General features: G+C 57.9%; 5 protein-coding genes and 1 non-coding gene across 6 annotated transcripts in view; 5 read left to right on the top strand and 1 right to left on the bottom strand.

Annotated features, from left to right (window-relative positions):
• Window positions 1-1480: 1480 nt before the first annotated feature.
• Window positions 1481-2924, top strand: K452DRAFT_301648 (uncharacterized protein; the record flags this gene model as incomplete). The annotated part of the gene is made up of 2 exons (XM_033542480.1): window positions 1481-1663; window positions 1713-2924. 2 exons carry the CDS (start codon window positions 1481-1483, stop codon window positions 2922-2924), a joined length of 1395 nt encoding a protein of 464 aa, XP_033393648.1.
• A 2050-nt stretch (window positions 2925-4974) lies between these two features.
• Window positions 4975-7816, top strand: K452DRAFT_97120 (uncharacterized protein). The gene is made up of 5 exons (XM_033547374.1): window positions 4975-5358; window positions 5408-5519; window positions 5570-6788; window positions 6843-7108; window positions 7253-7816. The coding sequence occupies exons 1-5, from the start codon at window positions 5110-5112 to the stop codon at window positions 7510-7512; spliced, it is 2106 nt and encodes a 701-aa protein (XP_033393647.1). The 5' UTR covers window positions 4975-5109; the 3' UTR covers window positions 7513-7816.
• A 257-nt stretch (window positions 7817-8073) lies between these two features.
• On the top strand, window positions 8074-11719 carry K452DRAFT_301646 (uncharacterized protein; the record flags this gene model as incomplete). Its single annotated transcript, XM_033542479.1, has 2 exons — window positions 8074-8192; window positions 8242-11719. The coding sequence occupies 2 exons, from the start codon at window positions 8074-8076 to the stop codon at window positions 11717-11719; spliced, it is 3597 nt and encodes a 1198-aa protein (XP_033393646.1).
• A 1388-nt stretch (window positions 11720-13107) lies between these two features.
• K452DRAFT_291270 (uncharacterized protein) lies at window positions 13108-14643 on the bottom strand. The gene is made up of 2 exons (XM_033541145.1): window positions 14078-14643; window positions 13108-14008 (listed from the first exon to the last, which is right to left on the bottom strand). Exons 1-2 carry the CDS (start codon window positions 14506-14508, stop codon window positions 13381-13383), a joined length of 1059 nt encoding a protein of 352 aa, XP_033393645.1. The 5' UTR covers window positions 14509-14643; the 3' UTR covers window positions 13108-13380.
• A 989-nt stretch (window positions 14644-15632) lies between these two features.
• On the top strand, window positions 15633-15725 carry K452DRAFT_t137. The gene has a single exon. It is a non-coding gene; the product is annotated as a tRNA-Asp (tRNA).
• K452DRAFT_291267 (uncharacterized protein) overlaps window positions 15726-15757 on the top strand; it is a 636-nt gene continuing 604 nt past the window's right edge. Inside the window, exon 1 of the mRNA XM_033541144.1 lies at window positions 15726-15757. The gene's annotated coding sequence lies outside the window, so the exon portion shown is untranslated.

Genomic DNA, 15757 nt, shown 5'->3' with positions numbered 1-15757 from the left:
GAGCACGCCGACAACAAGCACACCGACAACAAGCACGCCGACAACAAGCCCGCCAACAAGTCAACCAACAAGCCCGCCAACAAGTCCACCAACAAGCCCACCGACGAGCCCGCCGACAAGCCTCTCTTCTACTTCTCCCAGTTTTTCTTCTACTACTCCAATTACTCCTCCAACTACCATTACTTCAACTACTACTACTCCGATTACCATCACTCTAACTACTAATCCGACTACTACTCCCACCTCTTCCATTACTCCTACCTCTCCTACTACTACCACTACTATTCCGATAACAACTACTACTCCTACTACCACTACTACTCTGACAACTACTACTACTCCGACAACTACTACCCCTACTACCCTTACTACTACCCTCACCACTACCACTACTCCTAGTAGCTCTCCTACCATCTCAACTAGTACTCCGACTAGTCCCACCACAATCACTCTAATCCCACCACCATCTACGATTGTACCGTCTTCATCACCATCTTCACCCAGCAGCAGCAGTGTACCAACAACACCCACTGCACCGCCTCCGTCGACGGCTACTATCCCGCCAACAACTATACCAATAGTGACAACGAGCCCGTCTTCGTCGTCTAGTCCAGCCCCTCCTCCTACTTCCCCCATTTCACCTTCAAGTGATACTACCACTCCAAATCCTACTGTTTCCACGACCATTACTACATCCGAAATAGTGCCACCTCCAGGTACTGTCACTACTACTCCCACTCCGCCCGATACAACTCTTACGACAACCTCCGCAACACCGTCGAGTGGTACCATTCCCACGACCATTACAACATCAGAAATAGTGCCACCCCCAATCACTGTCACTACTACTACCACTCCGCCCGATACAGTTATCACGACAACGTCTCCACCATCGTCGAGTGGTACCAGTTCTACCATTTCAACACTATCTACTTCCACTCCTACAGAATCCACATCGATCCTCACCACTGAAACACCCACGATCCCGAATGTTCCATCAACGACGCTTACCACGTCACCGCCTTCGTCGTCGAGTGTAATAACTGTCAGCACTCCGACAGTGACTGTGCCTCCAACCGTACCCAGCGATTCAGTGACTTCAAGTTCACCTTCTATACCATCATCGACTCCGGCTTCTGATGTTCCCTCATCTGAAAGCACTACATCACCGACACCTTCGTTTAACACACCTTCCAGCACAACAACTACGCCTCTATCTACACCAGACCCCTCCTCGGTCCAGACATTAACATCATCCCCTACAATTTCAGTCTCGTCGTCCAGCAGTCCAAGCGTTACTACTGGAACCAATCCTTCATCTTCAGGGTTGTCTAGTAGTGAAACATCGTCGACGTCACCACCATTCAGTAGTGTGTTGACTGAGACCTCGATAATTGTCACGGTTTCTTCCTCAGTGCTGTCCAGCAGCGGAACCACGCCGACACCATCTATCACAATACCCCCTTCAACTTTCACGACGATGACCACACGATTCTCTTCGTTCATCCCGATTTCTTCCGCTTGTATTGCGGACCAGTGCACCTTGACAGCCGAGACTTTCCGACTCATTAACGCGCTAGCCAGCGATTCCAGCGTATCTCTGGCATTTAGCAAGCTTGCCGCATTCGAGGTTTGCGACGGAAGTACACGACCCGTCGGAAAGGTGTGTAGTCCAACCTGAAATATGTCGTTCCACTCTAACTTCTCCATAGACGATCACCGGCAAAACCTATGCCATGGCGCCCGACGATGTCAGCACTATATCTTTCTATTCTTTTATAATAACGAACCCACACGACTCCACGACACACTGGTCCAAGATAACGAAGCAGATTGACTGGTCACAATTAGCGTCCTGCTCTCCAGTTACCAACACGTACAGCATCCCCGCTTTACCAAAAACTGCCGGAGGGAATGACTCCACCTCCGCTAACCCAGATGACTTCAACATTGATCCTTGCTCGCCGCTTCTTGCCATTCCAAGGACGGTGCTCGAGGAGGAGCCTGCGTGGGCAAGATGTTTCCCAAATGCTCAAGGTGGTGAACTCGATCCACCCTACGGACACACGACAAGTGTAGCTTACACGCCGCCTCTGCTCACTACTGCGAAACCGAGCCCGACTTCCAGTGTACCAAGGGAGACTCAGGAACAGAACCCCACCACGGCTAGGCCGACATCCGCGCAACCTCAGCCACCCAAGCAGACCAGTCAGCCACAGCAGCCAAGTCAAACAGAACCAAGCCCTTCGAACCAGGACCCACCACCGCCCGCTGAGTCGCCTGCGACGCAAGAACCGCAACCACCCCCAACAGGCAACGAGCCCAGCAACCCTTCGGGGCCCGCTCCAAACACAGACGGGGACCGTCCGACCGCGCCCGCAGGCAGCAACACCGTGGCGCCGCCCAACCCTACTTCAGACGGAGGCGCTGAGCCGTCGAACTCAAACGGCAACCCAGACACAACGTCTGGAGGCAGCGGCGGTGCCAGCAGTGGCGTCAATGGCGGCAGCAGCAATGGCGGCAGCAGCGGTGGCGGCGACGTCACGGCCGCAACCACAGGCATCGACTCCGGATCTGGGCCCGGCTCAGGCTCCGGCTCAAACTCTGCCTCTGGTTCAAATTCTGCCTCTGGTACGAACTCTGCCCCCGGCTCAAACCCTACCTCCGGCGCTGGCTCTGAGCCAGGTTCCGGCACAGGCACAGGTGCCGGACCTGGCGGCAACGGCGCCACAGGAACAGACGGGACGACGCTGTCGACGGGCTCGCGAACCAGCAGCGGCGGCAGCGGCAGCGGAGCGAGTCCCTCGAGCACCCCCGTGAGCAGTCGGGGCGGCGCCGTCGCTGTGATACACGCAGGCAAGCGCGCGTCCGCGCTGGCTGTGAGTGGCGCGTTGGGTGTTGGCGCGCTGCTTGTTTTGGTGTGATGAGGTGATGAGGTGATGAGCTGATGAGGTGATGCGATGATGAAGAATGATGCATGTGCTTGCATTCATTGACGATGTTGATGATGATGTATGGGATGTGATGAGACATTGACACGACATTGACGTGTTACGATTTTTTTATTTGCTAGTAGTGTTTTTATTTCTTATTTCTTAATTTCTTAATGGCTTTGCGCCTTCTAATGCTTCTTGTCTCATTGGTATTGCGCGCCAGCCAGTCAGCCAGCCACCAAGTCAAGCAGCATAGCTGTGAGACCAACAGACTGGCCGACGCGCCTTACCGCTCGAGACATCCATCAGTGGTTGAAGCAAACACGCAAGTAACGTAATGGTAATGGGCATCCTCTGTAGCGACGGCAGCAGTATTGATAGGGGAGGCTACACAGTGCATTCAGCGAGCGTGCGAGGGCGGAAATCGATAGTGAGACAGCACCAAAAAAAAAAAAATCACAAAACGCGACAGCTGCACCAGGATTCCTTTTTCCTTTGTCTGCCACACTGTGACAGTTTGGCACGGCTTCTCGACGTGGCGGTGCGACGGGCTCGAGTCTGCGCCAGCCCGTAAGAGTCGAGTGCGCATTGCACGTCAGCGTCGACGCTGTGCTACTATGCCCCGCCGTCCAAGCCACACTCTCACACATACACACATGCACGAACGCCGCGCGCAGGGATATTTTTGGAGGCGCGAGTCGTACCTGCAACGCGCGCAGCCCAACTAGCAGCCAGCCAGGGAAGGCAGACGCGGTGCGACGCCAGGCGGCGGCGGAAGGGCCCGCACGACCTACAGCAGAAGCCGGCCGGCCGGCCGCCAGTCATGACCTGTGCCGCGCACTGGAGCAAAGACAGTGGTGGTCGGGCGGACGGGTGTCACGGACGGGAGTGATGGAGGGCAGGCGGGCTTGGCCGGTGAGCGCTTTGCGTGCGTGGCAGGCAGTGAGCGGGTGGATGCTGCCTGCGGCCAGTAGCCTGCGACGCTGGACCACGCGCAGCTGACCGCGGGTATTTGGCACGTTCCGTCACAGCTGTGTTTCCCTTGCGTCGTTGTCCTCCGGGCCGCATGTACCTATGTAGGGACGTACATGAATACATGTTCGCTCGATCCGATCGCGCACCGTGGTACGATAACGCAGGCAACCTCTGCGCAGCGCTGCCGTGTGGTGTGATGCGGTGCGGTATATTCGAGTTGGGTTGGAAGGGATTTCCTGGGACGGATGGCACGATGGATGAGAGATGCAGCCTGCTGATGCGCGCGTTATATCTGCTGGAAAGTATGACTTACATAGATGGGATGATGAACGTAAGAGTACATATATTAAGACGAGAAAAAGCAAAGACAAAAGCAATACTGACCAAATTCTTACCCTTGCAGTCGTGGTAGAAGCGGAGCTGAGCGATATACGCAGCGTACACTTCTGACAGTAACGCATAGCGGATGCAATAGTGCCCTAGCTAGGCAGCGTGATCGCACGTATGTATTGAGGTTCCACTCAACCAAAAGGCAACCGGTAAGTACGTTGCAAAGGCGTGTAGGTAGTACAACAGCACAGTCAGTCAACCTCGCAGCAAAAGACCTGGATCTGGTGACCAGATCGATTGCCCCATCCTTGAACGTTGCTCACGGTAATCTGCAAACACCTACCGCAAGTAGTTATTCAGGGCTGCGGAGCGCAGATCGCCCGCGATGTTCAGTTGTCAGCCGAGATGCCGAGATGTCTCCATTTTCAGCGGAAAAAGACCACACGCGCACCATTTGACTCGGCTCGAACGATCTTCAACATCCAGACCTTAAGAACTTCCGCCTTCATTCGCCGATACCGCACGACGAGTCATGCGTGTAGACGTCCGTTGCCAAGGCGGCGGCACCAAAGCGGCCGAGACACGCGAGAGTGGATCTGATAAGATTTTTGCCCGGCTATTAATAAGATTAACACCCAGTTCCGCTTCCACGGAACGACAGCACCCAGCGGCCCTGACCATGACCCACACATGGGCTGTGAGGAGCAAGGAAGAGCTTGTGGGTTTGGGCGGATGCGAGCCGTAGACAGTACTTGCCCCGGTGGTAGATCGTGATGGGCCGAAGTGGTGCGGTACAAAAGCTGGGTGGGCGCGCATCTTATCTGATCATCTGGTTCTGGGCTTGTCCGGCGCTGTCACCACCACAGAAGCTATGGGGCCTTCAATCGAAGAGAGGGATGCTAATGCGGAGCTAGTGTCTCCTCAGTTGTCGGAAATCAAAACTCAGGATGTGGTGGAGGTGTCGCCGACCACTGACGGTTCAGATGCGAACAGCGCGACGGAAATCACTCATGTGCCGCTGTACATGAAGCTGCTGTCCGTCCTGATGGTTTCGGCCATTGGTTTCGGCGCGCATTGGAGCAGCGGTGTCACCGGGGCCATGAAGAAGACGCTGAAAAGGGTAATTTGCTCAACTACCTTGCGTCGAATGGCACTGACGGCCGCAATAGGAACTCCACATCGACAACACGAAATTCGCGCTGCTAGAGGCCAGTGAGGACTTCATGGTCACGGTCCTGATCATGTTCAGCGGCCTGGCAACTGATCGGGTCGGCGGAGCGGGTATGTGGTCGTTTTGCGGGCTTTTCTTCGAACATGGCTAACGAGACTAGGTGCCATGCTCTGGGGAAATGCCCTTTTCACAGTCGGTTCCATCTTGATCGCTGCCGCTGCCACCGTCCGGTCTTTCAAGTTTATGATATTCGGAAGGGTCGTCGCAGCCCTCGGCGACATCGCGACACAGGTCGCCCAATACAAGGTTTTCAGCTCGTGGTTTGCGCCGAATCACGGTTTCGCATCGACGCTGGGCCTGGAGCTGGGCATCGGAAAGATTGGCTCTTTCGTCGGCAAGTCGACGGCCAACATCATCGCGAAGAAGACGGGAGATTTCAGCTGGGTGTTCTGGACGAGCGTCTTCATGAACCTGTTCACCAACGTCGCGACCCTCATTTTCTGGTTCTTCACGCGCTACGCCAACAAGCTCTACACGGGGCACGCGGACCCGGCGACCGGCGAACGGCTGACGGAGAAGAACAAGAAGTTTGAGGTCAAGAAGGCGCTGCAGCTGCCCTGGCCCTTCTGGTGCACATTGCTCTTCTCTCTCTTCCAGACGAGCTGCGCCCTTGTCTTCTCGCAAAACTCGACGGAGCTGGCCGAGCAGCGCTTCAATATCTCCAGCGTCACAGCCGGGTGGTATTCGGCGCTGTCGCAGTACGCAGGGTTCTTCCTCGTGCCATGCATCGGCGCCTTTGTCGACCTTTTCGGGAACCGGCTGACGCTATTGTCCATTTGCGGCTCGGGCATGCTGCTGGCCATGGTGCTCGTCACTTGGGCTCCAACGAGACCGGGCACGGGGGCGGCGTTTGGCATCTACGCCATCGCATCGACCTTTGGCCCCACGGTGATCATCGACTCGATCCGCACGGCCATGTGGCACCAGGAGGTCTTCGGGTCGGCGTACGCAGCCAAGATCCAAATGAACAACAGCATGAATATTATAGTTCGGATCGTGACGGGAGCGATACAGGACCGAGACGACAACAGCTACGACCGCGTCGTCATCGTCTACGTGATTCTGGCGGCGGCATCGGTGGCCGTGGCGGGCGGGCTGCTGGTGACGGGGTGGTTCAAGGTGGACTTGGGCCGGCTGCAGTGGACGAAGAAGCAGCGGCTGCGGCGGGGCGACGTGATCAACGCGCAAAGGGAGCGGTTCGAGGAGGAGCGGGGCGAGCGCAACAGACGGGTCAGTCTGGGGTGTTTCGGGGCGCTGAGCGCGCTGGTGGCGGGCAGTTGGGCGGCGTACATCTGGGGAGCGTGCACGGGGAACAACGGGTAGGAGCGATGGAAGGTAGGCTTAGTAATATCGTGTTAGTAATCTCGCCTTAGTCATCAACAGTTACGTGATGGTCTTCACGTGACGACCGGCGCCTTCCCCGCGCGCCCGCCAGCGCCAGCGCCAGCCCAAAGCCCGTTCGTTCGCCGCGATCCCGGCGCGTTCTGGCGTCAAGATGTCTGCCGTCTCTTTCTTCATCCCCGCCTGGCGAACGTTGCTTTGTCGCAACCCGCGCCCCTGATCTATCCCTGTTGCGCTCGTCTGCGGTGGCCATCCAGATGCCCAGCCTCTCGGCTCCGCGCGTGCTCAGAAACAAACGGTGCGTTTGTCTGCTCGGGCACACACCAAAGCCCATGGCAACAACACCCAACCGCGCCCTACGCAACCATGTGGCCTCTCCAAGGGGCCCATGGCCCAGCTCGGGCTTCTTATTCAATTCACTTTGTCGCTAACTGGCCTTTAGACGTTTCGTCTATGCACCCATCCTCTTCGCTTTCCCGCCTCCCGGATGGATCCATTGCCAACGTCCCGTCCTCGCTCTCTCCGCACCTTGAGCTCGCGCCCAACAACGGCTTCTCCACTGTTCCACACGACCAACACTCCCTGCCGTCGTACCATTCCGTCCTGCAGCAAGCCCACCTACCCGTCCCTCACTCGACCGCTCGCGAAAGACCTCCCGACATCCCGTTGGTTTGGCGGCAGGTGAGCGCCAAAGAGATATGAGGGAAGAGATACATGCATCGGGGCTGCCTGAACTAACTCCTCTCGAGCCGCGGACGCAAACGACCCTTTCTAGTTGCCCTCCGGGATCCGTCAGTCGTCGAGGAGATTCCTTTCCTTTTCCATCCGATCGTCCGGCCAGCGCAAGCAGGCCCAAGCACCCTTTTCTGCAAGCTCTCTTGGAAGCCCAATCCTCCAGCGAGGTCGCGCCAGCTTCTGACCCCATACTTGCGGATACGGAGGGGAACAGACCAGGAGAGGCTCACAATTTGGCGCCGCGTGATGTTGCCACTTCTCGGAGGTACGGTTTAATGGGGCGCTCGAGATGGTCAGATCTGACCTTTTACTAGGCGATCTTCGACATACACCGATATACAGCCTTTGAAATGCCATTGTGGAATGATATGTTTGAGCCAGGAAGGCCTCGATCGACACTCGCGAGCTGAGCACCACCAGACGGCAGCAACAGTGGCATGGGCGAACCAATCGAATCGCGCAAGAGCAGCGCGCGGAGATCCACGTGTACAACGACGACCCTCGTCTTCTGAACGGCCGAGCTCTACAATGTCGGATGTCGGCGCAAGCGCTCCTCATGAAGTTACGCGGAACCTTTTCCATTGCACAGCTTACCCACCTTGTGGGCTCAGTTTCGCTCATGAATGGCAGCTGGAATCACACAAGAGGTTCGTTTGATGCGCCTTGAGCTTGTGGCGATTGCTGATGTTTTCCAAGAGAACACCCTGATAGGGGATTCCACAACGTCACCGAAAGGCAGTTGGGTGAAAACCCGCAGTCTGACTCCGATGCGAGGCGGCACTCACATTTGCAGAGAGGCAGCTTTCGGGAGAACGAAGATCGAAGAACACCGTCGCGGGCTTCTGAGCGCCGCAAGGCCAACCCGCGACCTTCCGTTGGTCGTGCTGATGTGTATCGTCCATCGTTTAAGCAGTCGCCTGTTGCGCCGAGAGAATCACTTGGTATTACTAGCGAAAGAATCGGCGCTGCTTCTGCTCCGCCCGCACTCGATGCGCCTACGCCGCCGACAGAGCCTATTCTTCCACATCTCCTCTGGCACACGCCACAGTACGCCAGTTTGAGTCCCTTTATGTCGGGAAATCCTTCGAAGGTTGCTCAGAAGAACGTCGAAGATGACGGCCAGAGCGATGATCGCTGGGACCCGTACGAAGATCCCATCACGGCCTATCCCGCAACGACCGCTGGGCAACAAGCAGAAAGATACGAACCGCAAGATTTAGCCTCGAAGCGTCATCAAGGACCCGTGCGAGCTTATGTCGATAGGTTTGCGCAAACGATGGAAGCTGCACGTTTGCCACCTCAAACGACGGATGCGGCCACGCAAACGGACCCCAAGCCGGCTTTCAGTGGTCACAAGGACAGGTTTACAGACAGCGGAGACTTGACTGCTGCAATGACATTGGCAGGGTTGAGGACGGTAGTGCTAGAAAATTCCGCAATGCAAACCGCAACTATTCCACTTCGGGATGTTGCATCAGTTCAAGACGTCAGATCGGCGGAGTCCTCACGGAACCACGGCGTCCATTATCCACGGTATGATGAGATGGAGTTGGACGACCCGCAGGGCATGGCAGATGACGATGATGATGATCAATTACCCGATATAACGGCGGCAGACGACACGCCCGATGAAGACGGTTTGTTCATCCCGCTGACTGAAGGTCGTGATATGAATCGCGAGGAAACGGAAGGAGCTGCTTCACAAACAATTCCAGAACCCGTACAGCCGGAACCGCCACAACCCGCACCTCAGCCAAAACCTACGCAGGCCAAACCGGCACGAGCAAAGGCGCAGTCAAAGAAAGCACGTTCAAATTCAGCAACATCGAGATCGTGGTCTAAAGCAACACAACCGAGATCACGATCGAAACCAGCGCAATCAAGGTCCCGGTCAAGACCAGCGCAACCAAGGTCACGATCGAGGCCAGCACAGCCACCGCTGCCGCAAGATTGGCCTGCCGAATGGAATCAAAGCGGCTTAGAACAAGACAACCTCATTCCACAAACCCTTGCGGACCATGGCCGCCCTAGGGAACTGGACCAAACGAGTTCCGCGCCGTCGCGTCAGGAACCAGCGATCTCGGGGCGGCCTCATGCTACTGAAGGTGACGAGGGAATGACAAGAGTGGGTGATAGTCAGCCCGAGTCAGCGATTGATCGAATTGCTGAGTTTCATGATCCATTTTGGCAGGGCTCGTCCGCCGATCGGCCTCCCTTGCCAGTGGCCGGCGAGGAACAACTCGCTGCGAGTTTGATCCCGCCACAACAGGCGGATGAAAATGGGAGAAAATCCTGCCCAGACTGTTCCGCAGATGGCGATCGGCTCTGTGAGGAGTGCCAGAGGTGGGTAGTACGGATTGCGCTTGGGCTTCGGCCAGGGGCCGGATTTGAGCCAGGCAAGCCTCGCCCTGTGCCTGCCGAGCCCAACAGCGGGCAGAAGCGGAAGCGCGACGATGATCCCGACGAGCCTCTGCCGCCTCCGTTGAGAGTAAAGGTATCGTCGCCTATAACCACGACGGAAGAAAGCTCGGCGTCTAGCCGGAGCGGCCGGAGCTCGAGGTCGGGCTCGGTTATTGTCGTTGCGACGCCCCGGTTCGATGGATTCGTGGACGGGGACGAGGAAGATGGATCGGGGGCGGAAGGCGGTGCGCACGATCACGGCGACGATTGGGACGTGGTGGAGGTCGAGGATGGACCGGAGGAGATTGTTCTCGACATGCCGGACGTGGACAGCAATGTCCAGAGCTCGACCGACGACGACGACAGGATGCCACCGGAAGAGCACGCGCGGGACGATGATCGGCGGGCAAACACTTTCGTCGCCGTTAACGATGCGACCGCGCAGGAAGACCCCGGTCTGGGCTTCTGGGGTCCTTCGGAAGAGGGGACGACGGGCTCCCCATTCCCGGATAGCGCAGCTAGAGCAGTTCCGACAGATGCAGCAGATGCCACCGAAGCCGCCGCTGCGAGAGGTCTACCAGAGCCCGGCCTGCACGGAGAGAGCGCCGACGCAACCGCAATGCAAGGGCGCGCGAGCACCCCGGGATCTGAGCGCCATCGACCGTCAGCCCCGCCTGTTGTTGAGCCCGAGAGCCAGCAAGTGGGCATCGCTGCCGACGAAAACAACGCAGAAACTACGGGAACCTTCCGCTTCGTCTTCCCTGAGGTCCCGTGTGCCCCGAGGCAGTCGGAAGATGCGGGACTTGGTCCTGAGGCCGGCCCGTTCGTGCCCGAGGCAGAGGCAACCGCGCCCGCTGGCAAAGCCTCGGCCGCACCGCCGTGGTCTCGCGAAGGAAATGCACCTATGGCGCCCATGTACTTTGTGCAGAGCTGGGCCGAGGAAGTGGTGCCGTCGAGCCACCCGTCGAGCCCGCTGTCGAGCGCGTGCTCGGTCGACCTTGTTGATATCAGGGAGGAGGCGAGGCAGGGGGCGCAAGCAAGAGAGCGGAGGGATCCGTCAATGGCAGCACCAGAAATCGAAATCGGCCACGACTACGACGACGACGACGCCGCCACGTCCCCGCCCGCCCCGGCCGACGCGGCGGCCATCCTGCCCCTAACAGAAGAAAACCTCCCGCCGGCGCCCACGCCGCCCGTCCCGCCCTCGCGCGACCGCTCCCCCTCGGACATCCTCGTCGTCGTCGGCAAGTGCCTCGACGTCATCGGCTACCGGCGCGCCGTGCGCTTCCGCTCGCAGTCGTTCTGCGACATGTCTGCGACGCCGCCGCCGCCCTCGCCGCCGGGCAAGGTGCAACGGCAGCAGCGGCGGCGGGTGCCTTCGCTGTCGCCTGCGCCCTCAATCACCCACGCAGACGCAGCCGCAGACGCTGATACAGATACAGACGTCGCGGCGACTAGAGCGCCGGCGCCGCCGGAGCCCGTCACCGAGTGGGAGACGGAGTGGGAGACTGAGCGCGAGCGCGACGAGGGCATCAGCGAGCGCGCGGCCAAGCGGCGGCGGAGCACGCGGGTGATGGGTGGTGCTGCCGGTAAAACTAGCATTGCTACCCACACAAACGGTGACGACACGGACGTTGATGGCGCGGTATCTGGCGCTGAGGAGCGGAGAGGACGCGCTAGATCTAGGTCTAAGTCGAGGAGGCGCCAGCAGTGGCGGCCGCGATCGAGATCGTTGAGTACGGGGTCGAATATTGTTGTTAGGCGGCGGGAGTAGGGGGTTGGGGGTTGGTTATAGGGTTGCTTGGATAAAGCGGGGTGCGGGTTTGGGTGTGCATAGCGGGGCACAGCAGGGCAGATTGGCTGATGAGCGTGAGCGTGGTAGTAAGTAATATCCTGGGACTGGACTGGGAGGCTTTGTGCGTGTGTGTACGTGTGTATACAGGGCGTGTGGTTTTGTGGTGTGTTTGGAGTGGAGTGGAGGGGAGGGGGGTGGATATCTAAAAGGAAGGAAGGAGGGAGGGAAGGATGTCTATGTGTGTATATTTATAAAATTTAAAGCTGTTGATGATGTCGAAGCTGAAATCTAAGTCTGAGCTATTAATAAAGCTGATGTTGACGCCCTGCGCTGCACTATATACCATACTATCATAAAAGCCTTCGTCCCCACGTGACACGCCTTCATACCTAGGTATGCCAAGCCAGAGCGTCGATTGCAAATCGCTCTCGTCCCCATCTATCTTTTAGCCCTGCAGGTGGCTTAATTGGCGCAGTAGGTAAGCCGTTGCTTACGGCTGTGCTACTACGCTGAGCGGGTTATAGTTGTGTTTGTCAAGTTTATTCGGGGATAAGGTTTAGACAGGAGTGAGGTTTAGATCGGGGTTAGGGTTGTATGTGGGTGGTGGGGTATCGGATTCAAGAGTGTGGACAAGGTGCTTGGGGAATATTTGTACAAATATAATATATATATATATATTTCTAATTTTATTTTTTTGTTTTTCTGATTTTATTTTATTTTTATTTTTATTTTATTTTTTTATAAAATAAAAGTAATACAAGGATAGATATACCCGTCTTCCTCCCCTTTTCTCCTCCCTCCTATCTCTTCCCCTCTTCCCCTCTTCCCGACATCCACAGACGATAGACGCCTGCCTGCCTACCTGCCTAATATACCTGCCCAACGTGCCGTGCCGTGCTTATAAAGTCGCCGAGATTTGAAGTCGCCGAAGTCAAAGCCGAAGTTAAAGCTGTCGCTGAAACTAGGTAAAGCTGAAGCCGAAGCCTGAAGTCGCTGAAGCCGGAGTTGATTTAATATTCGCACGCAGCTCTAGGCGCAAGACGCAAGACGCAAGACGCAAGCGGCCTCTGATGCAACGCTATCCACACACACACACACTCTCTCTCTCTCTCACTCTCTCCCTCTCTCTCTCCCTCTCGACTTCAACACTCACACACATGCCACACCCCATCCCATCCCTGCACCAGATAAGTCGATAAGTCGATGTAAGTATACTACGATTACCGATTAAGCACTACGACCTACGTAACTAATATCCCTATCTTTAATATCCCACCTTTGATATCCCCACCTTAAATGTTCATCCTAAGAAAGAAAGAAAGAAAGAAAGAAAGAAAGAGAAAACGGCCCTGCCCTTCATGCCCTTCCTGCCCTTCCTGCCCTTCCCTTCCTCGCCTGGACTTGACTTGACTGGACTCGTCTCGTCTCGTCTCGACAGCACCGACACACACATCATGCGCTCTCCCTTCAAACCACCTCCCTCCCCGCGTCGAAAAAGAAAAAGGAAAAAAGAAAAAGATGACGGTACCATATACCATACCGCACCATACCGCGCCATACATACCAAACGCCATAACCCGGACTCCCAAACCCACTCATCAGGCCCCATGCGCACACACGCGCAACCACACGCACCCCCGTCAACCCTGCCGCTTGCTCAGTTTCCGCCGCACCTTCCCGTCCGCCGACGCCGACGCAGACACAGGCGACGCCGTCGCGCTGCGCTCCTGCGCCAGGCCGCCCCAGCCGTCGGCCGCGCCCATACCCGCACCCGTGCCTAGGCTGGCGCTCGACCCCCCCGCCTCCGCCCCCGTCATCTCCGTCACGCGGCCCTTGGCTCTGGGCGTGCTTGCCGCGCCTGCGCCTGCCGTCGTGCCCGTCAGGTCCGTGTTGCTCTGGCGCGGCGTGAGCGTGTTGCTGCGGCGGCGCGGGCGCATTGGGTTTCCGCGGCCGGAGGAGGGGCCGTTGTCTGCTACGGCTGCTCCTGATCCTGCGGCTCCTGCTTCTGCAGCGCCGCCTCCGCCGCCGGAAGACAGGTCGACGGTCGAGTTCAGCGTGCTGCTGGCGTGGGCCTGGGCCATGGGGGGCGGGAGAAAGGGCGGTGGGACGGCCGACACGGGCGCGTCGCCGTGCGCGGCGAGGTTGGCGCCGAGGAGGTCGCGGCGCGCGCGGCGGCGGCGCTTGTACCACACGCCGAGGATGGAGATGAGGATCATGGAGCCGAAGACGACGATCAGGAAGATGACCCATTGGTAGTGCGTTGCGATCCTGCGGGAGCGTTAGGTTAGCGGGAGCGGGGGGCGTGTCGAGGCGCGTGTCGAGGCGCGAGGTGCGTACCAACTCTGGTGGTGGTGGTGGGTGGTGGTGGAGGTGCTGCCTTTCCCGGACGAGGTTCCGGCTGTGCTAGCGCCGGCGTCCGCGTCCGACGTCGTGGCGGCCGTGTCGCTAGTCGTGAGCGTGGTGGTTTGTCCGTTGTTGTTGTTGTTGTTGTTGTTGTTGTTGTTGTTGGTGCCGCCATTGGCGCAGAAGCTGGCGTACCACGTCTGGATGGCAGTCTGGTCGGCCGTGGCGGTGCAGACGTCGGCGCAGACGGCGCCGGCGGCCTTCAAGGGCGCCAGGAAGTCGCTCTGGCAGAAGCAGCTGTTGTACGTGGCCTGGTTGGTCACGGCGGCGGCCGTGGGCACGCAGCCGGCTCGCGCGCTCGTCAGGACGGCGCATTGCTGGGCGCAGGCGGGCAGGCCCGAGAAGCTGATGTACTGGTCTGCCATGGTGGTGGTGTGGTGTGGGCGCTATAGCATGGCGGTGCGGGCGTGCAGCGAGTCGTGGGCCGATGCAGGGACGGAAGAGCGAGTGACGGTCGTGAGCGAGAGTGGAGAGCGGAGAGCGGAGAGAGATGATGTGAGTGGATGGGATGGATGGATGAGGCAGGAAGAAGAAGAGCTGGGGAGAGCTCCGGCGGCTTTTGCAGGGGGGGAGAGGCCGGCGGCGGCGCAGGCGGGCAGGAGGCTAGCCTTGAGCCTTGTCCCCGTCGTCGTCGTCGCGATAAGTAACAACAAGCAACAACAAGATCTCTCTTACGCCACGCAATCTACGCAGCCGAGGAATGCACCGTGAGTGTTTTGATTTCCTCTCCTCCGCCCCACTTAGTCAGCCGATCGTCCCGCTCCCGAGACCTGCGAGCTCCACCGAACCCTCGACCCTCGTGCAAACTGCAAGCTCGCTGCTTGCCTGATTCCCCACCTGCCGCCATCTGGCTGATTTCCCACCTCCTGATCGCCCATGGTAGATAACGCTGTCTCAACGATGTGAGGACCTCCTCTCTGCCGCCGCCGTCGTCGTCGTCGTCGTCGTCGCGATCGACGTCATCCCGGTCGCGTTTCCTGGATTCGACGACTGCGCTGCGCTGCATGCGGCCCCCTCCTCACTCGCTCGCTCGCAAATCGCGCCGATCATGTCCATCATCACCACCACGGCCGCGAAAGTGATGAGCCCCAGCGGGCACGACGGCCACCAACAGAAACCCAACTCAACACCTCCCCTTCCCTTCCCTTCCCCGCCCACCCGCCCACGCGCGTGATAATTCCTGCCCTGCCCTGCCCACCTTGCACCTTCCACACCCACCACACGCAAGACACGACAGCCCCAGCCTAGCCCGTCGCGGTGGATGGTGAGGGGGTGTGCGGGATGGATGGATGGACGGGTGGATGGGTAGATAGATAGGTAGGGTAGGTAAACTAGGTGCAACGATGAGTTGAGTTGAGTTGAGTAGAGTTGACGGGTGATCGCTACTGCACCCCAACCACACATACCCTTTCACCCCCCCAAAAATAAACCTCCCATAAAGTTCCATTTTGTAGAAACAACCTCAACCATCAGATGCACAGCATCTACATCTTCGATGGTCTAGTGGTGATGATTTCCGCTTGTCATTAGCATCTGCTGGTAGCAAGCGCGGGAGACCGGGGTTCGATTCCCCGTCGGAGAGTTTTCTTTTGCTTTTTTTTTTTTTTTTTTTTT

The sequence above is a fragment of the Aplosporella prunicola genome, assembly GCF_010093885.1.
Source record: "Aplosporella prunicola CBS 121167 unplaced genomic scaffold K452scaffold_26, whole genome shotgun sequence".
NCBI lineage: Eukaryota > Fungi > Ascomycota > Dothideomycetes > Botryosphaeriales > Aplosporellaceae > Aplosporella > Aplosporella prunicola.
Note: the sequence above shows the minus strand (reverse complement) of the source record. Positions and strands in the feature narration are given on the sequence as shown.